This window comes from Pleurodeles waltl, chromosome 3_1 (assembly GCF_031143425.1).
Source record: "Pleurodeles waltl isolate 20211129_DDA chromosome 3_1, aPleWal1.hap1.20221129, whole genome shotgun sequence".
Classification (NCBI taxonomy): Eukaryota; Metazoa; Chordata; class Amphibia; order Caudata; family Salamandridae; genus Pleurodeles; species Pleurodeles waltl.
Genome location: NC_090440.1, coordinates 164,020,307 through 164,047,110, shown reverse-complemented (window position 1 = coordinate 164,047,110; position 26,804 = coordinate 164,020,307). Strand labels below are relative to the sequence as shown.

At 41.9% G+C, this 26,804-nt stretch overlaps 1 protein-coding gene across 1 annotated transcript in view; it reads right to left on the bottom strand.

Moving 5' to 3' along the window:
- DAPK2 (death associated protein kinase 2) overlaps positions 1–26,804 on the bottom strand; it is a 372,045-nt gene that overhangs the window by 6,662 nt on the left and 338,579 nt on the right. The window contains exons 10-11 of the mRNA XM_069222058.1: positions 4,642–4,731; positions 4,470–4,553 (exon numbers count right to left, since the gene is read on the bottom strand). Coding sequence (XP_069078159.1) covers positions 4,470–4,553; positions 4,642–4,731 — 174 coding nt within the window. The remainder of the gene's footprint in view (positions 1–4,469; positions 4,554–4,641; positions 4,732–26,804) is intronic.

Here is a 26,804-nt window from a genome sequence, read left to right as displayed (position 1 = left end):
CGCGCTGTGGTTGTGCCACTGGAAGCCGCAGTGCTCTACCTATGTCTTGCAGACCTTTGCTTACTAAACAGGACCTTGATGTCAAGTGAAGACATCTGAATGGAGATTTTAGGTGAACCCTTTTCTTTTCATACAACGAGGTTTCCCACGTGGATGTGCCCTGGAGCTGCAGCTTTAGAGCTGCCAAAGCAATTGTGTAGGAGTCAATGTTGACTCATTCAGCCTTGCTTGCACTTTCATGCCACCTGGAAGGTAAGCTCCAGTGAAGGCAAAGCCAAGTCCGAATTCCACATGTTTAGGTCTGCCTGGATAGCGCACCTGTCTGCGAGACGTAGTGTTACCAATTCTTTCAAATATAAATAGTTCGAGCTTTAGCTTCGCTTCGAGGAATATTTCATTCTCACCTCATGCTGTTTAGTGCATCAAAATACCTCCTATTGAGTTCTTGCATTGGATTGCCCAGGCGACTGTTTTACGTTTCAAAAGTACACTGAATCATCACACCTTAAATTCCTTTTTTCATAAATTCATACAGAAAGCAATTCGTTTTTCTGTTTCTTTTTTTACTGTAGTAGGCTTTAAATAATTATTTTAGTCTGGATATAAAATACAATCCAGACCTATTGGCTTTGCCAACACTCTTTACCACTACAAAGCCACTATCTAGGAACAATGTTACCACCAAACGGTAATACTATTAACGCTACTAGCTCAAAGAGCAATTGTGCGTTTTAAGCAATGTTATCAGCTCTATATACAATGAGATTGTTTGCACGTTGCCACCCATTGCCTAATTTCCTTCACATCCCTTTTACTTATTTCTTATTGCTGAGGTGAGATTACACTTTAGAGACAGGATTATGCTTCTCTTCATTATTCTTGTCCCGGCTATCTAACAAGGCGGCTCTGAAAACAGGACAGGAATCCTAGACTCTTCCCTTGTCATTCAATCGCCATCAGGAGATGGGAATCTGAGGAGGTCTCTGCTGGGCTATGACCCGTTTGACTACATTTTGATGCCTTCTAGAGGATAGTTGTGATACGGGGGTATAAAGTGAGTTAGGGCCTGATTGCAAGTCTGGTGGTCTCAAGACCGCCTCTTGGTGGCGGTCAGATCGCCACATTACAAACCTGGTGGTTGGACCGCCAGCGGACCTCAGTCTCTGCCAGGATCCCTGATCCCAACGGGCTGACGTCAGTGCTGCCTTGCTGATTACAACCATGTTCTCCACCAGCATTTTCATGGTGGTTTAACCGCCATGAAAGGGCAGGAGCAGAACAAGTGCTTGGGGCCCCCCTCCTCAGCACCTTCGGAATGCGCACTGTCTGCTGAGCAGACAGCGTGCATTCCGAGGGTGCTGGTCAGTCCCCCTGTGCGACGGCATTGTACTCGGCTCCATGTGGAGCCGAGTACAATGCTGCTGCATGTTCCCATGGGCAAACCGATGGAAAACTCGTAATAGGGCAGGTGGGGAGACTGCCAGGTCCGCGACGGTCTCTTCATCACTGATCTGGCGGTAGGGTTTCCGACCACAAAACTCGTAATCAGGCCCTAAGTCTGGTAAAGGGGAGTAAAGGTAAACAACCCATGCACATCAATCACCTGCGATTTTGCAAGGCTGCTTCTGGCTCTCTGAACCTGTGAGTGTTTGAGTACCTGTAAGAATTAGCACAATATAGCGGTGCTGAGAAAATATCTGCAACAAAGGGCAGTTTGTGGGGAAACATACGGACTAAAAAACACATTTGTAGAATACGTTTCTTTCATCCGGTAATGACCCCTCTCCACCTCACATGGGGTATCGAAGCAGGAGGCATGGAAAGCCTAGTAGTTTAAAAGCAATGGTCAAGGTGCGGATTGCAGAGACCCTTTCCACTAACCCAGCTTGCAAGAATAATCCTGGGACTCATCACGTGAGAAGGGAGTTTAAGATGATGGTGCAGAATCGTTCCTCTGCGGTAACGTGGAAATATATTAACAAGGATGTTCTCTGTTCTGTCCCGGCCAAAATGCTCAGGGCTCAGCCATGGTGTGCTAGTTCTAAGAAAAGAAACAATTGGGGCGCCTACTTCATCAACTCATCCTGAACTTGACTCTGAGGGAATTGAGAGCCACCAATAGAATTTCATTACCTTCATTCATGGCAGACCTGTAACCCTTGATCAGTTTTTGAGAAGTAGCCAGATATATGGTTCAAGTCACCTCACAGGTGTCCTGTTGTCTATGTCTATGGAAGGGGAGGCATTGAAGATCCACATAGACGAGAAGAACAATGTAACCCTGAAGATGTTCTATACTACAATGCACTTTGTCCTCCGGGCCAGTACTCATACAGCCTATTCAATACAATCCCTCACATCCAATTCCAAATCTCTATTTCAGCAGTTTGATGCTACAGAAAAATAAGGCGAAACATGCTGGATTCCTCCCCAATAGCATTTCACAGAGCCATAGTATTGGCAGTGGTATCAGGGGTATCTGCTGCAGTCTACACACAGCTTTACTTCCATAACTTGATTTTCTTTGGGGCACGATGCAGGACAGACCTCCTTAAGAGTAAACTTCCTTCCATGCTGGATTCTGAGTTCCCTGGTTAGTGATGCCTTGATTACAGTATGAGATGCTCTTTGGGATAACCTTGGTAGTCGCTATTTCTGCCCGTCTCCCCAAAGGATGTCTAAATCCAAACCTGCTTCAAATCTAGTTACAAGAGATTATAGCAACATGGGTTGGGCGGCCACTCTCCAGGTGCTTAATTTGTAAAAGAATAGGTATCGGTGGTCAAACATTTGATCCGTCGGTGCTAGTAAAAATCGGCGCACTGATTACCAAAGCTGCCTTTTTTTCTGTCTTTTTCTGTCTTTGTCTTTCACCTTCTTTCCCGTTTGTGTGTTTTACTTTCTCTTGCTCGCAGTCAAAATCAATGTGGAATGATTAAAGGCAGCCCCCAAAAATGAGTGCTGGTGGGCCACATCGTCAACCACCGGCTCAAATTAAGCACTTCACTCTGCTTGGGCCGTAACACAGATGAAACCAAAGTGTGCCTTCAAGGTATAAGCCATCCTTGTTGCTCCCTTAACCTCCTAATTTTTATGATGCTGTTACACAACCCTTTGCAGATCACAATGGTCCCGTTTGCATTTAATAAAACAATGCAGAATTTAAAAACAAATTAAAAAGGTACTGTAGGAGGTACCAGTGGTGGAGCTAGATTCAAGGCCCAGCCTGTCCTCCTCTGAATGACTGCTGTTGGTCCTGAGTGGGGTTCTTAGTTTGTGGGAAGAAAGGATTGTCAATGGAATGGTCTCTATTTCTGCAGTGGCGTGGCCAGGAAATAGAATGTGGTACCATGATATTGTCAGAATATTATATCCTAAATACTGTTCCCATCCCATTGGAGTTAATGATAGAAAATGTACACCTAATGGGATGAGATTTTTCTAAACATCATTTAGGAGCTTATGTCGGATGACATTTCTGTACACGACACCCTGACTGGACCTGGAAGCTAGAACTTACTAAGAGATGCTCAGCAGATGACTCAACCGCTCTGCACTCCTCAGGAGGGGAGCGGCCTGCAACTTGTTAGCTTCATTGCTGCAAGCCAGACAGAGATGGCGGTCCTTGAGGGAAGCATGTGGCTTTGTAGGGCACCGGGCACGTTCCTCCGTTGTCTGACACCCTTTGCACAAATTAAAAGAAACTAGAGTGTTGCAACAGTGATCATGACAGTCAGCCCTGGGGAAAGTATCCAAACCAGCCTCACACTGCAGGAGGCCTCTACTAGAAAGGGACTCTTGGGGCATAGCTGGGTCACTGAAGCCCACCGTGCTGTGAAACAGTCCCCCTACCATGCAGCCCACTGGAGAAATGCCATAGCGCACGAATGGCCAGTCCAGCCCCGATGACAGTGCTCACACTGCTATTAAATTATGTCTTTATTGAATTCGTGCCCAATGTTGGTCAACCTTTTCTAGCTGCTGTAGTTTCTATTGCACTTATTCTGTTCTTCGAACGCTCCATTATCCCTACTTTAAATCCCCAGTGTATTAGCCTCTCGCTCAGCTCGACATTTCCCTAAGCGATGCCTCACATTCCCCATTTTCTCTGCCAAAAACTCTACTGTCCTAAAATGATTCTGTGAAATTAACCCGGGCTCTGCAGGTTCAGCCAATACCCACGTTTACGAATCCCTGTGACCTCACGCTCTGTCACAATCATCATAATCACGAATCAATACTTGATTTCCAACCAGCACAAGATAAATTTCACAAAAAAACAAGAACTCAGGACATATGTTAAGGTTTTAGCAGCTCCAGTGCCACCTTTCTGTGTGGCATTGCAGGTCACAGTGCCCACCCTTTGTGCAGACTATGTTACCACATATCTGTGTGTGTGTGACCGCCAGTACTTTGCCTCCCAAATCAATTACACTGTTACAAAATCACTTGCATTGGGCATTACTTACTAGGTGATCGCCACTTGGTCCAAAGGTCTTTTTCCTCAACGAGCGACTGAGGTGATTGCACAATGCGACGATGCTGATGGTCAGCTGAAATAAAAATAGTAGTTTTTTTATTATCACATGACCAGGATACTGTGGGGACTGTGTCACACAAGTATTCAGGAACGCGCCATACCTTCCACCGTCTTCTGGCGTACAGTTTTTTGAAATTTTCCAGATTTATCACAGATTCCCTCCTCACCATTGCTTGACGTTTATCTACTGGCTAGAAAACAGGAAAAGCCATGCTCAATATCGGTGCTTTCTTTCACTTATTAATCACAGTAAAAAATGGAACAAGTTATTGCAGAGTTTCATGTTATACAAAAAAATCTAAAAATATATGTAAGATCAGCGAGGCGGAAAATTGTGGTATCTGGTTAAAATAATCTAGTAGTGTTTGCACACCTCTGGTAACAGTGCCTAAACGGCTTTTACTAGAACAGATTTCATGCAGACGATTGAAATATTTACCCAAGCAATGTGGGGACCACGCTAACGGGAAAGCATATGGTGGAATTGACATTGGTCCATAGATACCAGAAAACGATTGATTAATTCCTTGAGATCAGAATTACCAATTTGGTAACATTTGGATTTTTTGTTCCTGAGGTAAAGGCGCTGTTTAGGCAAAGGGAGCGCCCGCATCTGGCACTGACGGGAAGGGTTAATGTAGTGCATATGGTGGTATTTCCTAAGTATAATTTTGTGCTTCCATGTTTATTTTACCACATAGATACAAGGTTACTGGGAAAGGCCCAGTTTTCCTGTGTTAGGCTCATCCGGGCTTCCAAAGCCCCTTGATTTGCAAGGAAAAATTATTTAGGTTCTGAAGAGTGAAGGTTGGGCATTGCCTACAACACAACGTTCTTTTACTTGTTCTTATAAACCACTGAAATATATTCACCCATGAGTATCAGGTTATGGAAGATTATGTGAGATTAATAAGGTTGTCCGCATTCACTTGCCACTGGGTTTCATAGGGTTTTGTGCATTATTGTAAACAAAATACGGTTCAAAATGTTGAAGGGATGGGTCAAGGTGTGGTGAGACTTATTTCGATAGTTCTCTGCTTTCTAGATTTGAACCTTTGTAGGACTCAGTTTCCATGTTGTAGACAGCTGGGATATTTTGTGTTCCACATAATGCTTCCCAGAGGAACTTAACCGTTTTCTGTAGTTTGACTTCGAAAGCTTAAGAACAATTCAAAGAGTCCCTGTTCCAGGTTGGGGTGCATGGCCCCCAACCGTGACCCCGCCACGCTCCCCAAGTGCAGAGAACTGATCCTGGTAGCTGCAACATTTAACAACAAACACAGATTGTGCAACTTTGTCTGAAGGCTGCCACTGGCTATGAGAGAAGATTACCTCGGAGAGAGTTGCACTGCGCAGGGATGTTAAGGGAAATCCCATGAACCATGGTGTTGAACATCACTGAGATATCAAGCAAGACTCAAATTACCAGGAATGTCAGTGCCGCATTCTTCCAGATTACTTCCAGTTTAACAGTTACAATCATTGGGCTGCGCTTCAATACAAGAAATAATGTACATTTGATGCAAACCCATATGTTCACTTGATCATAGCACATGCTATGTAAGCTTTATGATGCTATGAATATACTAATAAACCTATTGCTACATATATACTTCTAAAGACCTTAATATACATTCATAAACAATGTTATATGGGAGGAAGTAAGGTCTTCCAGTGGTTTTGAGACAGGTAGAGCTTTATTTTACACCATCACAACTTGTGATCTCTCTGTGCCATAATTATCAACCCAAGGATCACATATAGGTGACAGAGGCAGAAAGGATCAAGTTTGAATCCTGTGCCAATGTGTTTGGACATTATACGATACATTTGGATCATTGCAATGATGAAGGAGCCAATTTTAAATGGCCTCTTCAGATGTTTCAGCCAAATTGTAAAGAGAGAGTGCATAGTACCTTCTTAGGTCTCGGCTGTCCTACCCTTATCGCGTATTAAACCCAATGTGAGGAACTTGAGTGGAAGGTGAGTTTTTTAAAATTTATTTGGCAAGATTCCCAGAAGGCACATAGTTGATGATCTGTCCTACTTCCAACTCAGGAAGTCAGCTAAGTGTATAACCCGAGAAAAAAAACATTGCAACTGCATCATCTGTGCCAGAAATGTTCTCTTACCAAGCACATCTAGAACAACTGGGAGAACAAGCGGGATTCATTTTATGCCTTGTAGTAGGCACTATATATGCTTTCATCAGACATTTTACTGAATCGATTTAAATCTGTTGTTGCCTGCGATTTATGTTATGTTCACACACTCTTATCAATTCCTGAGTGTGTGATCTGCATTCCTAGATCTTCCTACAACTTTGCCTTTACTTTAACAAATTGACAGGTCAGTCTTTTGGTCTGATTTCCAAGTATGAGGTAGTTAAGCTGAATAGCCAAATTTACCCTAAATTCTTGGGAAAAGACCTCCAAGCCTTTGAGCTCTCGTTGCCAGGCCACCAACAGTCAAAAACCAACCCAATGCCACAAACTATTTCTGGAATCAGAAAGTTATAACTATATCTCCTTCATACAGCTGTCCTTCCATTTCAAGTCTAGGCCTGGCTGTCGAATACCTCTGTCTCTCGGTAGGCAATGATTATTTCGTTTTTTGTAATTCCACCATATATACAACTTATACCCCTACCTCGCCCACCTAGTCAAATATGGTACTCCGTATTTTTGATTCCATAATTACTGGTCTCTTTTGATTCCATAATTACTGGTCTCTTTTGGTAATGACAGTGGCATGGATAACATTTTTTTCATCTTTCAAGGCCGTTTTGGCCATTCCTGAAATAGGATCCAAGACATCATCTCACAATGAATTTACCACATTTTGTGATAGTGCTGCGTAACAGTAGAGCTCAAAATGTGGTGGCTCCAGACTACCACTGGAAAAAGCTAGTTACAATAGTTGTAGTGCTGTTTTACATGACTCTTAATCCACTACAATGACAAGAGCAGAAAGTAGATAGGACACAGTGTTAAAAGGGTTTGTGTGACGGGGCAAGTTTGCTTAAGTGTTAACAATGCACAAGCCTGTTTTTTATTATTACTCTGTTTTGCATTATTAGATTTTGCTTAAAATAGTTTATGGATATATACATAGGACTTACCTGGAAAATGTACAGTGGTGTGCAGTAGAATCATTTTAGCCGATAAAATTCTTCCCATTAGTGAAATAGGAAAACTGATTCCTTTAAACACTGCTGTTCATACGTTGCCTGACCTTAACATGGCTGCTAGGAAGGAGAATGTCCAAGTCATTGACTTCCTCAAACTCCCTCCTAACAATGATGGCCACTCACCCTATAGCAACCCCTCCAGCAGGTTCCAGACACACTGCCATGTGTTACTCTGTCTCAAGTCTTTCTATCCCCAAGTAGAACAGAATCACTGTTGAAACCAGCCAGGTGGCCTTATCCATGGATAGCTTAGTTGAGCAAGAACGCATCCACAATGTCCGGGACCTTAAAGGATTAGGGGCAGTGTGGTATTCAGCCATATTAGGCTGCATGGGACCCGGTACACACCCCCTACGGATGATCTATGCTAGTTACATCACATGTGCATGCTGTGTTTAATTTGAAAAGAATAGGTACAAGGGCCCAAAGGCTTTCTTAGAAACCTGCAGCTGGCTCTGCCAAATGCAGGGGTCACTGAATACCAAGATTGCATAGTCTTGATTCCATCGCCTGCCTTTTTCTTACACCCATTTTTAGCTTACTCTGGTTCTTTATTCATCCCTGCTTTCCCCCCTCTGTTAGTTTTCCAGTCATTCTCTTCTTCCTTGGTTTTCCATTTTCTGACTTTCTCCCTCTTACTCGAAGTCAAAGTCTGATGATGACACTGACCCAGAACTAAGCAACGATGCCTACCACTCGCAACAATTGAGCAATGCCTATTCAACTTCCTCTACCCACTCGCAGTCTTCATATCTCTGACCAACAAACACATTATCGTGGCTGTAAAAGGTATGGGTCACCTTATTTCACCTTGTACTGGTCTGGAGGCCAAAGGGTTTAATATAATTCTGCCCTGCACTTCAGTGAAGTCCTGATTTCAGGGTATCATACAAGACTGAGCTTTAGATCTCATGCTGTAATTATGTTGTAACACAAATATCAAGAACCAAAATATTATGATATCCCTTCTGGAGGACCTTTAAGGATTTCATTCCCTGAAGTTCTCACACATCCTATATTCTAGGGAGTTTACCCATGTTTTTAAATGTGCTCAGTCCAGACACCTCATCCAGAATCACACTATCCAGCAGTGGGGTTTCATGCATAATGATCCACCATGCCCATTAACGAGAGGGTCCTTTGCTACACGGTCAGCGCTACCTGCGTAGGTTTGGGTAAATGTCATGTCTTTATCCCGTTGTAAAACTCTTGACATAAACGCCAAGGGCATACTTGTCTTTATTAATAGATGGCTGTTTTTGTGGGTCAAAGGGCTAGTTGTTTAGTCTTAAGTTAGAGGTCCAATAATTTGCACGCTGGTCAGGTAGAGCAATCCTCCACTATACACACCCAATACCCTGGATGACCCGCCATCCCCGCAGAGTCCAGTCCAATGAAAAAATCATCTGGAATTTAGAAATGTGCATAGTACAGAATATATAGGAAAATAGAACAAATGTTGAACTCTTCCTGTGAGATGAGTTTCCAATTACATAGTCACCTTCACTCTTGACCTGAACTTGTGTTATTTTGGACATATGACCATTACATTTTTGAGAACACTCAACTTTTTGTAATCAAGAATGGGCCAATGAATGAGTCTTGAAGAGCTGTGGAAAGATACATTTCACTGTACTGGATTCAATATATTATATCCTGGCAAAATAGATGCCACAGCTGGGGAGCTAAAAGGTTCATTTACATTTTTGGAATGCCAGTTCCCATATCTGTTAGTGCACATTTCTTTCCATGAGGGTTTTTGCCTCTAATTAAAAATCTATTAAACAGTTATAAGATGTACATTGTGGTGAGTTGCATTCTTTCTTACAATCAGATATATCAGCATAGCTCTGACACTCAGGCTGTTGGTCAATAATGGACAACTAGTACAGGCAAAACAAGAGGACCTGAAGAACTAGTGCCCCATTAAATCACAGCTTGGGAAGGCTCAACATAAGAGAAAACGAGAAGCTACAATTCTTTTCTAAAAAAGTGACCTTATGATGCCATTCACATAGCAGTTGTAATGGTATTGGCAAATTAGGCACTGGCCTACAGGTCACCCTAAACATATCATTGAATTATTTGCTTCGGGTAGATATTTCCTAAGCAAACACAAGGTACGAACAGCAGCTAATGCAATGTATGTAAGTTTTCTGTTCCACAATTAATCAACATTCTCCCTCTTAGGAGGTTTCTTATATATCTAATTCTAATCTAATGGCTTATCAGGTGCTCTCCAGTCCCCAGGAGCTCTCAAGTTACTAGATGTAAAGGTACTTATGTTTTGGACACTTGCTAATAATATAACTCCTCAAACTGCAGTATAAACAAAATGCAATTTTTCAATGGCTTTCTCTTTCCTCCTTGACTGATGGACCATGTAATTCCTACCAACTCCATTGGTTTGTAATTAGAGTATAAATGGGATGTTTTAACATCAAATAATGAAAGCATCTGATCTTTAAGTTCCTTTTCCTTCTCTCTGTTTTAACCTGCCTATGGAAATCAATGACATTCATATCTTACCTTTGTCCTTTAAATCTCTCAACTATGTAGAGAAAACAAATTATGGTAGCTTCGCCATGACAACTAGGTTTTAGTTTAGTAGAACTATGTTGTGCCACTCAATAGATTTCTGGAAATGTGTTCAATTCCCATGTACTTTTGGAAGTTTTGCATATGATGCTCAACATAATTTTGAATTGGGAAAACATTTATTTTTTTAAAATAGGGTTTTGCATCTCTACAAAAGGTGTAGCTAGGCAAGCACATTACCTCCAAGTTCCATCAAAACAACTGTTACTGTAGCTATATGAGATTGGTAAACCTGGACACAGTTTGTGATTTGTAACCTACATTGCATCAGAAAGGACTGGTGGTTTAGGACCACTTAAGCACTGAACCTGCACCTTACACATGACAGACAATGACTTCCTGTCCACAGATGAAGATAAACCCTGCCTCCTGATATTGCTGGACTTCTAAGCTGTCAATCATCCCACCCTCATACTCACTCTGGAGTTGTGAATGGGATTCACCAGCAATGCCCTTCACTTGATCTTTTCTTATTTTTCCAAATGGCACCAGTGTTTTCACATGGGCACCTGCAGGTCTCAAAAGATCCCTTTCAGCTGTGGAGTTCCCCAGGGTTCCATACTGTAACATGTCACAGCTTTGTGCTCTACTCCTGGATAACAGCATCAAGAGTCACCAATACGCTGATGATATACAACTGTCCTTGAAATTCTCCTCTGCTTTAGACATCCAATACCTCAAAGGCTGCCGACACATCAACCAGAACTGGATATCCAGCACCTAACTGAAGATCAACCCAACAAAGACAGAATTCCTTTAATTTCCTAAGAACAAGAAACAGTACAAACCTGGCACAATTAGATCAACCTTGACAGATTTGAACCCCAACTTTTACTAAATGCCAAGTCACATGGATTCACCCTGGGCACCAACCTCACCTTCAAGGAACACACTGAAAGAAACAGACAGCATTGTCTGGCTCTTTCTTCTAAAGAAAGTGCAACCGTTTCTTCCAGAGAGTGTTTTAAGAACTGCTCTTCAAGGACTTGTACTCTTGTTTCCTGGATGGTGGGGACACCCTGTTCCATGGACTCCAGACAACCTGCCCCCCCCTAAGGGCTTCCCACGTGGCACAGCACATCTCATCCAGGGCCTGAGTAGATATGATCACATCACACCCATCCTGATGAAGCTCCGTTAGCACTTGTTGTGGAACAACACCATCTTCATTCTCAGCTGCGTTATTTACAGAGTCATCACGACCAGGACCTCTGCTTATCATGCAGTCAAGCTGAACATCTCTGGTTCTTGGTACACCGGCATCAAGGACAGCATCAAACTGCAGACTAAGAAGTGTAAAAAAAGAAAAAAAACTAGGCTGCAGGCCTTTTCCATCCATCCATTCCTGTATACATTAGGACTGACACACCTTTTTAAAGAACACTCATCACAATGCATGAACAGTCCATGAACCAGCCACCGCTCCACTGCCTTTTGGCTTGGTTCGTGCTACTGAAAGGGCACATACATATACACATACATACAATTAGATTCAGTGATCCCATAGGCACATATGGAATAAGTAAGGAAAGTCTCTCAGCGATGGGGCCCACTGGTGTGCTTAGTGACTTCTAGTGGAGTTTGTTGTATGTTCCTCCATTTGTAAAGAAGTAGCAGCAATTATGAAGGTTGATGTCAGGGATGGTGCATCACTGATATAAAAATTGCACCCCTCCAAGACTAAACATGCTGGTGCTTGCCTCTCAGTGGGCTGACAGACAAATTAAGACACTTTATAGCTGGGACCTGTACAACACAGCAGGGGCTTTAAAACAAGTAAAGCACACTACACCGCTCTGTTAGTTGATGGTGTCTTGGGAACTCAAACCATGTAATGGAAAAGAGAATGGATCCTGTGATGCTAGAGAAATGCAGTCTTTGATCCCCACACACCAGGTACACTGTCTGAACAATTAGGTGGTTTGCTGCTGGATATCAGGGTTTGGCTTTTATAACATCTTGCAGTGTCCAGTAAATAACAGTCCCAAAAGAGATTGCCCACTCGGTCTTGATGACTTGCATGCAGTAACTAGGGATTAAAGAGTGTTCCCATAAACAACTGGAAAAATGCCTTTAGGAGCAAGATGCTTCTCTTCAACCACCTTCCCTGGGCAACAAAAAATGCAGGCCATGTTGGACAAGCAGACTACCACCGGAGGGCTTAGGGTGAGCCAGCCCCTCCTCTGGTTTCCCCTCTAGGACAATGGTAGACAGTTGAGAAGACTACAGCACTCTGAAATATGTTCTCACCAAGGATCCCTCAGAAAAGCCAGGATCATTTCTAGATGGCTCCTAGCATGCCCTCTTCTCCGGAGGATGACAAAAGGCCAGGGAAGGCTGAGGTTTAAGGGCCAATTAGGGTGATAGAAGGACATCTCCAATCTTTTAAAAGTTGTGCACCTTTCTTCCTCTCCATGGACTGATGATGCTACCCAAACTGACTGACTGACAAAAATAGCTGTTGGGGGAGCACAGTGCACACACCAGTGTCTACCATAGGCCTACCTCTAGTTCAAGTTAGCTTTAAGCCAGGATTAAATTACTGAAGCAAGTAGTTAAGAAGCATACAGTGGTGGTTCCTGTGTTCCTCATTCTTCAGGGTGACCATCAGGTCAATCAGAGAAGGCGCTGTTTAACATGAGAGCACTGATACAAGGGATAAATAACCACAGTTGAGCACCTGGATCATTGGTGAACAGTGACTATGGGGCACATTTATGAAGAATTCAAACAAGTTGCTGAACTGCGTTGTGTGAATGGGAGAGAACTGTAAAGCACCATGGCCCATATTTATACTTTTTTAGCGCCGCATTTGCGTTGTTTTTTGATGCAAAATCGGCGCAAACTTACAAAATAAATGGTATTTTGTAAGTTTGCGCTGATTTTGCGTCAAAAAACTACGCAAATGTGGCGCTAAAAAAGTATAAATATGGGCCCATATTTAATAAGATATGGCACTCTTTGACTCTCTCCCTGTGCTGGCACTCTTGAGGCTGCCTAGCAAGGTTGATTGCGTTACAGACAGGGTTGTTTTCGGAAATAAGGGTTACCTTCCTGCACAAAAACAATCCAAAGAGGTATTTTCCTCTTTCTATGCATGATGCAAAATTCAGGAGAATTAGTCCACTGAGAAACACAAAACATCTCTGCTAGAACCATAACCCTTAAAAACAAAAACAAAAACTCTTGGCACAATCTTTCTCAGGTAGTGTGACCAGTATTTGGAACTCACTATCCCCAGACCTCCACACTACCACCACACGGGCTTCAAAACAGAACTGAAGGCACTCCTCCTTCAAACATATTTTATATAAGACACTGCAACTAATCCTCTCTAGTAAGAACTTGTTCACTCACCTCTTGGCGCAGAAAAACACTACCTCCATTTCATCAGGCGCTTACAACCTTTTCACTGCTGTATATACTTCATGTACAATTTGTTGATTTGTAATGACTTACCATTATGAAGTTCTTGAGCTTATGTAACTATTATGGGTAATACTTGGTAATTATGAACCCTATGCAATTATCCATGTAAAAACATATGTCGACTGTAAAGCGCTCTAGTACCTGTGGTGTCAGCGTTATATGAAAATAAATTATTAAATAATGACTGTACATGGCATGTCCATTACAATCTAGGCTTACTTTAAGCATATTAATCCATGAAGTAAGAAGAAGCAACATTTACAATAGCTCTGATAATGGACTTCTTACACACTCAATGTTAGGAGCTATTGAGAAAGGAGGAGGTTGCATGTTGTGCTTCTCTTGCAATTATTGACCTGCTCTTTCTCATTTGAAACTGAGTCAGCCATTAGAATTAAAGCTTTATGCATCCAAACTCTGCAGCGTGCACACTGACCTGCTGAGCTACCTTAGTTGCTCGTTCACTTTCACAGGAAGCTGATGTTAGTGCAAATAGTTTGATGCACTATGCACCTATACATGGCCTATAAATGGCAACAAGTGCTTCTTTAAAGAAGCAGGAGCTCATGAGGATTTGTTTTGAAGTTGCATCGCTGTAGTACGGAGTCTTTTTTACCTATGTGGGAATGTACCTTCATGTTTCTCTTACACCTGAAATACTATAAACGTTTTAATGCTTTATTTATTTATTATTGTACCTCTTCTCTGGAATTAAAATGTTTCAAAATGCAGTGGACTGTTAGAAATAAAGCAAATGGCAATGGAGCATAAAAATGTTAATACGCAGGGGCAGCTCCTCCATTAAAGGAAAAACCTCAAGGGATTGTTTTTTTGCAAGAAGGTGCACAAAAACAATCCTACCTGCAAGCAGGCACCCTTTCATAATGGTGCATGGGTGCTTAGGTTGGCGCTAGGCAGCCAAAAGTGTGTCATCTTGATAGATATGGCGCATTCCTGCTCTCTCCCTTTCACATAACAGAGCGCAGCAAGTTGTCTTGCTGCATTGCATGAAAAAATTATAAATATGACCCTGGGTATCATTAGGTGACACTAGCAAAAGGTACAAGTTATTAATAATGCTGGGAAAAGACAGAGGTCTAGTGTAAAGTTCTATACAGAAACAAGTTAATATTATCATCTCTTAAAACAGCAGCACTTTTGGAAGTGTCCATTGACAACTATGAGGGGGGAACGAAAACTAGACTTAAATATCAAAATGTAGAATTCAAATGTAGGTAATGTGTTTGTCTTCAAGCAAGCAATGGTCTTTGCTAATATGAAACGGGGGCGTGGCTGCCATTGGTGCTGCAGGTGCATTGGCACCGGAGCCAACGGAACCCTTAATATAGGTGTATTTTACAATTCAAACAGCAGCCAGGGGCCCATTTCATTCCTTGCATTAGGGCCACTGACACACTGACTATGCCACTGATTTGAAGCTTATCCAACTCCATTGTAGGGTGCTTGAATGTAAGGTACAGAAGCCCAGAGAGAAGGGTGGACACCAGACAGAAACACGCAAGTTTGCTAACATTTTCAGCAAAGACTGGTATCCAATCCATGCGTTTTCGTTACAACTGCGCTTGTCACACAAGGTTCCAAGAGGCCATGGTAGCTCAGTAAGATAAACATTCACCAGCCTCATGGAAATGCAAAAAAAAATCATAGATAAAAATACATATGTACCTGTAAAGAGACCCTTTGGTGATCTGCAGGTTACGATTTCAAATCTTGAAAAGGTTGACTTGGCCTTTTATCTTTCCAGGTTGGGTAAAGTGAGTGCCATTTAATTGTGGTATTAACAATGCCCGTTCTTTACATCGCTTAGAAATGGAAGAAGTGTGGTGCGAAACAGTATATAAAACAAGTGATTATTGCTATAGCACACCTGGGAGGGATGGTACCCGGACATCACTGTGATGTCCTCTTTAGTTTTAGTAGTTTACAAACTGAGGAGAGAGAGAGACAAAAGGACTGTCTTAGGAAACAAAAGCATGATTAGAACATTTTTCATACCCGCCCAACTGCATGGAGGGTGAATCTGTAGTAACCAAGGCCAAACTTTTCAACCTCAATTTCTGAATAAACTCAAGCTGCAGACATAAGATTGTTGCAGAGGTCTTGCATTGGGTTGATGTTACAGGTGGGGGTTTTTCTGATGATGGAGAAGATTTATTTGCCGCTGTTGTTGCCGGTGTCGATGTGGTCTTCCAGGGCTGTACACTTGCCATTCTGTATTTGGTGGCAGTAGTGCCTAAGGGCGTACTTGAAGGTGTTCTTGTCTGCTGTGTTTTGGCTCGTTCTTGACTTGCATTCCAGTGGCTTGCAGTGCAGCTTAGTCAACCTGAGTTCTACTGTGTTCCAGCTGACTTGCTTTTGTGTAGTTGTTGTTTGGCTGTGTCTGAAGGGGCCAAGGTGTCGGCAAAGATGGTGATCCAATTGCTAAAGTTCTTGATGTCATATTTTAGGTTGAAGGTTAGCTCACAGTGGCTGCGAAGACGGTGGAAGCTCAGTCCTTCTCTGAAATGTTTTTCCAGCAGTGGTGGCCTGTTCCGAGGTGTTAGGGATTTTATGGTCCAGGATGGTGATGTTGAAGCTAATGAGGGTGTGGTCAGTCCAGGTGCTAGGCGTTGCTTTGCTGACTTTGATGTTTCAGAGGGTGGAGAAAAATAAGAGTCCAGGAGGAGTCTGGCGGTGTTTGTGGACCTATGCTATTCTGGATGAGGCCGAGGATACTGGAGGCTTTTGAGGAGAGTGGTCAAGCTAGGGTTGCTGCAGTCTTCTAAATGAAAGCTCAGGTCTCCCAGAAGGATATGCATACTTGAGTTGATGAAGAGCGGCACAGTGACGTATGTGAGGTTGCAAACAAAATTGGCAAGGGGACCTGATGGTCTGCATATTAGGGTTTCCCACAGGGTAAAGCTGTGATTTGTAGCTTAGAGGCGAGGTGTTCCATATAATTGGTTGTGGTATACGCGGTGGTGGTGCAGCTCAAGATGCCTTTGAAAATAATGGCGACTTCTCTTCCAAGCTTGTGTTGTCAATCTTGCCTGGCTGTGGCAATATGATGCAGAGAGGTTACATCCTGGAGTCCCCTTCAGAATGTCAGTGTGCTGCCTTGACATTCTCCAGGATTGTTGTGGGGGGGGGGGGGGGGGTTCTGCAAAAGAATGTGGAGGAGATGGACATTGGTGGCTTGCTGGCTGGCAGCTGCCTCCCTGTCTCGGATGGGCTTACTTTAACAAAGAATCTATTTTCTACTCACCTTGATCTGCATGAGTTTAAGTTACAGGAGGCTGGGTCCAGCCATGTTTCAGTGACAAAGGGAAGGTCTGGTGTTCAGTCATGCTGCAGCTCCCAGACCGTTGTTTGCTTGCTATATGATCGGGTGTTGAGAAGCATGCGAGTGTGGGGGGTTGTGGAGGTTGAAGTGCGCGTGAGAGGTGCAGTGAGCAGGTGTAGTGTTGGTAAATGCCTACCGTTCTCGAATGCTGTGGGCGGGGAATTCCACACGCGCTGGTATGTGTTAGAGGCATTCGAGAACGGGAGGAGTGACTGTTTTGAACGGCGGACGGAGCAACTGCACGTCTCCCTCTTTGTCCATGTACTTAAAGAAATAAAGTAATTTCTAGACTCACTTGGAGTGGAGATTCTTACAATTGGCGACGAGGGGAAGAATTTATCCGAACGTGTCATCTTGAGGAGTGTGCTGCACAGTGGGTAGCCACTATTCCGGGACTGTGAAGCATTTTGGGCTGCAGCTGAAGATCGTCTTTTCTATACTGTGAGTTAGGAGCTGGGAAACATGTGTGCAGCAGTCTAAGATCATCTTTGAGTTAAGCAGTGACTGTGTGGGTGTGTACTACTACCGGGACTGCCTCCAACTGACGTCATCCTGTTTCTGCGGCCATTTTGGATTGGTCAAAACGTGACCAGGCAGCATTTCTAAGTGGCGGCCATTTTAAGTTGGGATAGTTCTACAAACAGAGCGGCAGCCATTTTAATTTATACGTTATTTATGCGGCAGCCATTTTAAATTGGGAAAGTACGTGCTAACAAATTTATGGCTAGCTTGACTATCATTAAAAATTGCCTGTAGTTTTTTTATTAGTAATACATCTTTTAAACCATTTGTAACCAACTATTAGCAATTATAGTGGTTACTTCTACTTAAGTGGATAATTTTAGAAGGGAGACAGTGCAAATACATGGCGGCGAACAACCCATGGAATTTATCACCTCCACAATCATTTATTCCTGTTGCTGGTTCACCTATATTAAAATGGGAGGAATGGAGTGAATATTTCAGGAATTATATCTCCGCCATTGAGGAGGAAGAAGAACTTTCTGCTGAAAAGAAATATAGGATCCTCTTACATTGTTTAGGACCAGGTGGTCTGAAAATTTTCAAAAACATTAATAAGAAACCTAGGCAAGCGGGTGATGGTGATCTGTATAAGAATGCACTTGAAGACTTAGATAACTATTACAGACCTAGAGTTTGCATAGCTGTGGATCGCTATAAGTTTTTTCATCGGAAGCAAGGGAAGGAGGAACCAGTAGAGGATTACGTGTCTGCCTTAAAGAATTTAGCAATAAATTGCAAATTTGGTGATTTACATGACGAACTTATTCGTGACCAGATTGTTATGCAATCGTCAAACTCGAACGTTCAAGACAATCTGTGGGCCAAAGGTGAAAGCTCTTTGCAGGAGGTCATTGACATTGTAAAAAGGGCAGAACTGACAGGAAGGTGTGCGAAAGAAGTTTTAAATGAAAATAAAAGAGAGGAGACCATAATTGCAAGAGTGAAAGGAAAGAATAACACTAAAGATTTTAAGAAGAGAAGCACAGGGAGAACAGGAACAGAATCTAAGAATTTTAAATCTGATGATAAAAAGAAGTGTTACAGATGTGGCAGTTATGATCACTTGGCGAATGATAAATTGTGTCCGGCAAAGAAACAGAAATGTTTAAAATGTGGTATTGTAGGCCATTTCCAAAAAGTGTGTCAGAGAAAGAATGGGGGGTAGCAAAATCTTGGATCTGGAAGACACAAATTCTTCTGAGGATGATGATTTGAACATGTGTATTTTGTGTGTAAATCCTTCTGACGAAGACACTATTCTTTGTATGAGACAAGAAGAGAAAAATGGAATGAAAAAAACAAGTTGTGAGATTATGTTGGGAGGAGTGACTTTGCGCATTGTAGTAGATTCAGGGTCTCCATACACTATTATTAATCAAAATGTGTGGAAAAGAAGTCTCAAACATATTGTGGGTGAAGAGCTATGTTCACCAGACATAACAGTCAAGACATTTACTGGGGAAATTATCGAATTGTTAGGCTACAAGGAATTGAAATTCCAGTATAAGAACAGAGAAATGATCGGAAAATTGTATATTGCAGTCACTGGCCCTTCCGTTTTGGGATGGATTGATCAGAGGAAATTGGGTATAATATTGGACCCCAATAATCCTGAACCGGTATTGTCTATAGAAAAAGGGGTAGGAATTGGTCAACTGGTTCTGCAGAAATTCTCCAAAGTATTTACGGGAAAGATTGGAAAAATGAAAGGCTTTATGCACCTTATTCATTTAAAAAAGGATGCTGTGCCACAGGTGCATAAAGTAAGAAATATTCCCATTCCCTTAAAGGAAGATGTTAAACTGCAATTGGATAAATTACAAGAAGAAAAAATTATAGAACCTATTGAATCTTCTGAGTGGGTGGCCCCATTAGTTGTGGTGAAGAAAGCCAATGGGGGTTTACGATTATGCATTGATTTGAGAGATCTTAATAAGAATATACTAGTTGATCAATTCCCCTTACCACATATTAGTGAAATGTTATCACGCACTAGAGGAATGAAATGGTTTTCCACCATTGATTTAAAAGCGGCCTATCATCAGGTACGGTTACATCCCAGTAGTAGGGACTTGACTGCTTTCATTACACCCTTTGGATGTTACAGGTTTCGGCGAGTGCCATTTGGTTTGGCATCGGCAGCAGCCATGTTCCAAAGGTTGATGTGCTCAATTCTTGCAGGAATAGATAATACAATGGTCTTCCAAGATGATATCCTGGAGATGGGGAGGTCTAGAGATGATCATGATCAGACCTTATTAAAAGTATTGAATATGTTGGATGAAAAGGGCCTGACGGCAGAATTTGGTAAATGCAAATTTGCTTGTGACCATGTCAATTACTTGGGGCATGTTGTATCTGCTCAGGGAATTAAACCTAAGGAGGAGTTATTGTCTGCAATAAGCAAGGCACCTAATCCTCACAATAAGGATGAGGTTTGTGCTTTTCTAGGTTTAGTAGAATTCCATTCCAAATTTGTTAATAACTTTTCTACGAAAACATATGATTTAAGGCAATTGCTCAAAGAGATGGACATTGGTGGCTTGCTGGCTGGCAGCTGCCTCCCTGTCTCGGATGGGCTTACTTTAACAAAGAATCTATTTTCTACTCACCTTGATCTGCATGAGTTTAAGTTACAGGAGGCTGGGTCCAGCCATGTTTCAGTCACAAAGGGAAGGTCTGGTGTTCAGTCATGCTGCAGCTCCCAGACCGTTGTTTGCTTGCTATATGATCGGGTGTTGAGAAGCATGCGAGTGTGGGGGGTTGTGGAGGTTGAAGTGCGCGTGAGAGGTGCAGTGAGCAGGTGTAGTGTTGGTAAATGCCTACCGTTCTCGAATGCTGTGGGTGGGGAATTCCACACGCGCTGGTATGTGTTAGAGGCATTCGAGAACGGGAGGAGTGACGGTTTTGAACGGCGGACGGAGCAACTGCACGTCTCCCTCTTTGTCCATGTACTTAAAGAAATAAAGTAATTTCTAGACTCACTCGGAGTGGAGATTCTTACAATTGGCGACGAGGGGAAGAATTTATCCGAACGTGTCATCTTGAGGAGTGTGCTGCACAGTGGGTAGCCACTATTCCGGGACTGTGAAGCATTTTGGGCTGCAGCTGAAGATCGTCTTTTCTATACTGTGAGTTAGGAGCTGGGAAACATGTGTGCAGCAGTCTAAGATCATCTTTGAGTTAAGCAGTGACTGTGTGGGTGTGTACTACTACCGGGACTGCCTCCAACTGACGTCATCCTGTTTCTGCGGCCATTTTGGATTGGTCAAAACGTGACCAGGCAGCATTTCTAAGTGGCGGCCATTTTAAGTTGGGATAGTTCTACAAACAGAGCGGCAGCCATTTTAATTTATACGTTATTTATGCGGCAGCCATTTTAAATTGGGAAAGTACGTGCTAACAAATTTATGGCTAGCTTGACTATCATTAAAAATTGCCTGTAGTTTTTTTATTAGTAATACATCTTTTAAACCATTTGTAACCAACTATTAGCAATTATAGTGGTTACTTCTACTTAAGTGGATAATTTTAGAAGGGAGACAGTGCAAATACATGGCGGCGAACAACCCATGGAATTTATCACCTCCACAATCATTTATTCCTGTTGCTGGTTCACCTATATTAAAATGGGAGGAATGGAGTGAATATTTCAGGAATTATATCTCCGCCATTGAGGAGGAAGAAGAACTTTCTGCTGAAAAGAAATATAGGATCCTCTTACATTGTTTAGGACCAGGTGGTCTGAAAATTTTCAAAAACATTAATAAGAAACCTAGGCAAGCGGGTGATGGTGATCTGTATAAGAATGCACTTGAAGACTTAGATAACTATTACAGACCTAGAGTTTGCATAGCTGTGGATCGCTATAAGTTTTTTCATCGGAAGCAAGGGAAGGAGGAACCAGTAGAGGATTACGTGTCTGCCTTAAAGAATTTAGCAATAAATTGCAAATTTGGTGATTTACATGACGAACTTATTCGTGACCAGATTGTTATGCAATCGTCAAACTCGAACGTTCAAGACAATCTGTGGGCCAAAGGTGAAAGCTCTTTGCAGGAGGTCATTGACATTGTAAAAAGGGCAGAACTGACAGGAAGGTGTGCGAAAGAAGTTTTAAATGAAAATAAAAGAGAGGAGACCATAATTGCAAGAGTGAAAGGAAAGAATAACACTAAAGATTTTAAGAAGAGAAGCACAGGGAGAACAGGAACAGAATCTAAGAATTTTAAATCTGATGATAAAAAGAAGTGTTACAGATGTGGCAGTTATGATCACTTGGCGAATGATAAATTGTGTCCGGCAAAGAAACAGAAATGTTTAAAATGTGGTATTGTAGGCCATTTCCAAAAAGTGTGTCAGAGAAAGAATGGGGGTAGCAAAATCTTGGATCTGGAAGACACAAATTCTTCTGAGGATGATGATTTGAACATGTGTATTTTGTGTGTAAATCCTTCTGACGAAGACACTATTCTTTGTATGAGACAAGAAGAGAAAAATGGAATGAAAAAAACAAGTTGTGAGATTATGTTGGGAGGAGTGACTTTGCGCATTGTAGTAGATTCAGGGTCTCCATACACTATTATTAATCAAAATGTGTGGAAAAGAAGTCTCAAACATATTGTGGGTGAAGAGCTATGTTCACCAGACATAACAGTCAAGACATTTACTGGGGAAATTATCGAATTGTTAGGCTACAAGGAATTGAAATTCCAGTATAAGAACAGAGAAATGATCGGAAAATTGTATATTGCAGTCACTGGCCCTTCCGTTTTGGGATGGATTGATCAGAGGAAATTGGGTATAATATTGGACCCCAATAATCCTGAACCGGTATGGTCTATAGAAAAAGGGGTAGGAATTGGTCAACTGGTTCTGCAGAAATTCTCCAAAGTATTTACGGGAAAGATTGGAAAAATGAAAGGCTTTATGCACCTTATTCATTTAAAAAAGGATGCTGTGCCACAGGTGCATAAAGTAAGAAATATTCCCATTCCCTTAAAGGAAGATGTTAAACTGCAATTGGATAAATTACAAGAAGAAAAAATTATAGAACCTATTGAATCTTCTGAGTGGGTGGCCCCATTAGTTGTGGTGAAGAAAGCCAATGGGGGTTTACGATTATGCATTGATTTGAGAGATCTTAATAAGAATATACTAGTTGATCAATTCCCCTTACCACATATTAGTGAAATGTTATCACGCACTAGAGGAATGAAATGGTTTTCCACCATTGATTTAAAAGCGGCCTATCATCAGGTACGGTTACATCCCAGTAGTAGGGACTTGACTGCTTTCATTACACCCTTTGGATGTTACAGGTTTCGGCGAGTGCCATTTGGTTTGGCATCGGCAGCAGCCATGTTCCAAAGGTTGATGTGCTCAATTCTTGCAGGAATAGATAATACAATGGTCTTCCAAGATGATATCCTGGAGATGGGGAGGTCTAGAGATGATCATGATCAGACCTTATTAAAAGTATTGAATATGTTGGATGAAAAGGGCCTGACGGCAGAATTTGGTAAATGCAAATTTGCTTGTGACCATGTCAATTACTTGGGGCATGTTGTATCTGCTCAGGGAATTAAACCTAAGGAGGAGTTATTGTCTGCAATAAGCAAGGCACCTAATCCTCACAATAAGGATGAGGTTTGTGCTTTTCTAGGTTTAGTAGAATTCCATTCCAAATTTGTTAATAACTTTTCTACGAAAACATATGATTTAAGGCAATTGCTCAAAGAGATGGACATTGGTGGCTTGCTGGCTGGCAGCTGCCTCCCTGTCTCGGATGGGCTTACTTTAACAAAGAATCTATTTTCTACTCACCTTGATCTGCATGAGTTTAAGTTACAGGAGGCTGGGTCCAGCCATGTTTCAGTCACAAAGGGAAGGTCTGGTGTTCAGTCATGCTGCAGCTCCCAGACCGTTGTTTGCTTGCTATATGATCGGGTGTTGAGAAGCATGCGAGTGTGGGGGGTTGTGGAGGTTGAAGTGCGCGTGAGAGGTGCAGTGAGCAGGTGTAGTGTTGGTAAATGCCTACCGTTCTCGAATGCTGTGGGCGGGGAATTCCACACGCGCTGGTATGTGTTAGAGGCATTCGAGAACGGGAGGAGTGACGGTTTTGAACGGCGGACGGAGCAACTGCACGTCTCCCTCTTTGTCCATGTACTTAAAGAAATAAAGTAATTTCTAGACTCACTCGGAGTGGAGATTCTTACAATTGGCGACGAGGGGAAGAATTTATCCGAACGTGTCATCTTGAGGAGTGTGCTGCACAGTGGGTAGCCACTATTCCGGGACTGTGAAGCATTTTGGGCTGCAGCTGAAGATCGTCTTTGAGTTAAGCAGTGACTGTGTGGGTGTGTACTACTACCGGGACTGCCTCCAACTGACGTCATCCTGTTTCTGCGGCCATTTTGGATTGGTCAAAACGTGACCAGGCAGCATTTCTAAGTGGCGGCCATTTTAAGTTGGGATAGTTCTACAAACAGAGCGGCAGCCATTTTAATTTATACGTTATTTATGCGGCAGCCATTTTAAATTGGGAAAGTACGTGCTAACAAATTTATGGCTAGCTTGACTATCATTAAAAATTGCCTGTAGTTTTTTTATTAGTACTACATCTTTTAAACCATTTGTAACCAACTATTAGCAATTATAGTGGTTACTTCTACTTAAGTGGATAATTTTAGAAGGGAGACAGTGCAAATACATGGCGGCGAACAACCCATGGAATTTATCACCTCCACAATCATTTATTCCTGTTGCTGGTTCACCTATATTAAAATGGGAGGAATGGAGTGAATATTTCAGGAATTATATCTCCGCCATTGAGGAGGAAGAAGAACTTTCTGCTGAAAAGAAATATAGGATCCTCTTACATTGTTTAGGACCAGGTGGTCTGAAAATTTTCAAAAACATTAATAAGAAACCTAGGCAAGCGGGTGATGGTGATCTGTATAAGAATGCACTTGAAGACTTAGATAACTATTACAGACCTAGAGTTTGCATAGCTGTGGATCGCTATAAGTTTTTTCATCGGAAGCAAGGGAAGGAGGAACCAGTAGAGGATTACGTGTCTGCCTTAAAGAATTTAGCAATAAATTGCAAATTTGGTGATTTACATGACGAACTTATTCGTGACCAGATTGTTATGCAATCGTCAAACTCGAACGTTCAAGACAATTTGTGGGCCAAAGGTGAAAGCTCTTTGCAGGAGGTCATTGACATTGTAAAAAGGGCAGAACTGACAGGAAGGTGTGCGAAAGAAGTTTTAAATGAAAATAAAAGAGAGGAGACCATAATTGCAAGAGTGAAAGGAAAGAATAACACTAAAGATTTTAAGAAGAGAAGCACAGGGAGAACAGGAACAGAATCTAAGAATTTTAAATCTGATGATAAAAAGAAGTGTTACAGATGTGGCAGTTATGATCAGTTGGCGAATGATAAATTGTGTCCGGCAAAGAAACAGAAATGTTTAAAATGTGGTATTGTAGGCCATTTCCAAAAAGTGTGTCAGAGAAAGAATGGGGGTAGCAAAATCTTGGATCTGGAAGACACAAATTCTTCTGAGGATGATGATTTGAACATGTGTATTTTGTGTGTAAATCCTTCTGACGAAGACACTATTCTTTGTATGAGACAAGAAGAGAAAAATGGAATGAAAAAAACAAGTTGTGAGATTATGTTGGGAGGAGTGACTTTGCGCATTGTAGTAGATTCAGGGTCTCCATACACTATTATTAATCAAAATGTGTGGAAAAGAAGTCTCAAACATATTGTGGGTGAAGAGCTATGTTCACCAGACATAACAGTCAAGACATTTACTGGGGAAATTATCGAATTGTTAGGCTACAAGGAATTGAAATTCCAGTATAAGAACAGAGAAATGATCGGAAAATTGTATATTGCAGTCACTGGCCCTTCCTTTTTGGGATGGATTGATCAGAGGAAATTGGGTATAATATTGGACCCCAATAATCCTGAACCGGTATTGTCTATAGAAAAAGGGGTAGGAATTGGTCAACTGGTTCTGCAGAAATTCTCCAAAGTATTTACGGGAAAGATTGGAAAAATGAAAGGCTTTATGCACCTTATTCATTTAAAAAAGGATGCTGTGCCACAGGTGCATAAAGTAAGAAATATTCCCATTCCCTTAAAGGAAGATGTTAAACTGCAATTGGATAAATTACAAGAAGAAAAAATTATAGAACCTATTGAATCTTCTGAGTGGGTGGCCCCATTAGTTGTGGTGAAGAAAGCCAATGGGGGTTTACGATTATGCATTGATTTGAGAGATCTTAATAAGAATATACTAGTTGATCAATTCCCCTTACCACATATTAGTGAAATGTTATCACGCCCTAGAGGAATGAAATGGTTTTCCACCATTGATTTAAAAGCGGCCTATCATCAGGTACGGTTACATCCCAGTAGTAGGGACTTGACTGCTTTCATTACACCCTTTGGATGTTACAGGTTTCGGCGAGTGCCATTTGGTTTGGCATCGGCAGCAGCCATGTTCCAAAGGTTGATGTGCTCAATTCTTGCAGGAATAGATAATACAATGGTCTTCCAAGATGATATCCTGGTGATGGGGAGGTCTAGAGATGATCATGATCAGACCTTATTAAAAGTATTGAATATGTTGGATGAAAAGGGCCTGACGGCAGAATTTGGTAAATGCAAATTTGCTTGTGACCATGTCAATTACTTGGGGCATGTTGTATCTGCTCAGGGAATTAAACCTAAGGAGGAGTTATTGTCTGCAATAAGCAAGGCACCTAATCCTCACAATAAGGATGAGGTTTGTGCTTTTCTAGGTTTAGTAGAATTCTATTCCAAATTTGTTAATAACTTTTCTACGAAAACATATGATTTAAGGCAATTGCTCAAAGTAAGGAAAAAGTTTTTGTGGACAGAGGCGTGTCAAAATGCTTTTGACATGTTGAAAAATGATATTTGCAAAGCTCCACCTTTGCAAGGCTTTGATCCAAGTCTTAGATGTGTCATTACAACGGATGCTAGTTGCAAGGGAATAGGAGCGGTTCTCACCCAAATTAATAAGGAGGGGTATGAAGACACTATTGCTTTTGCCTCACGTTCATTAACTCCTACGGAAGAGAAGTATTCAGTTATTGAGCGGGAGGCACTTGCATGTGTATGGGCATTGGAACATT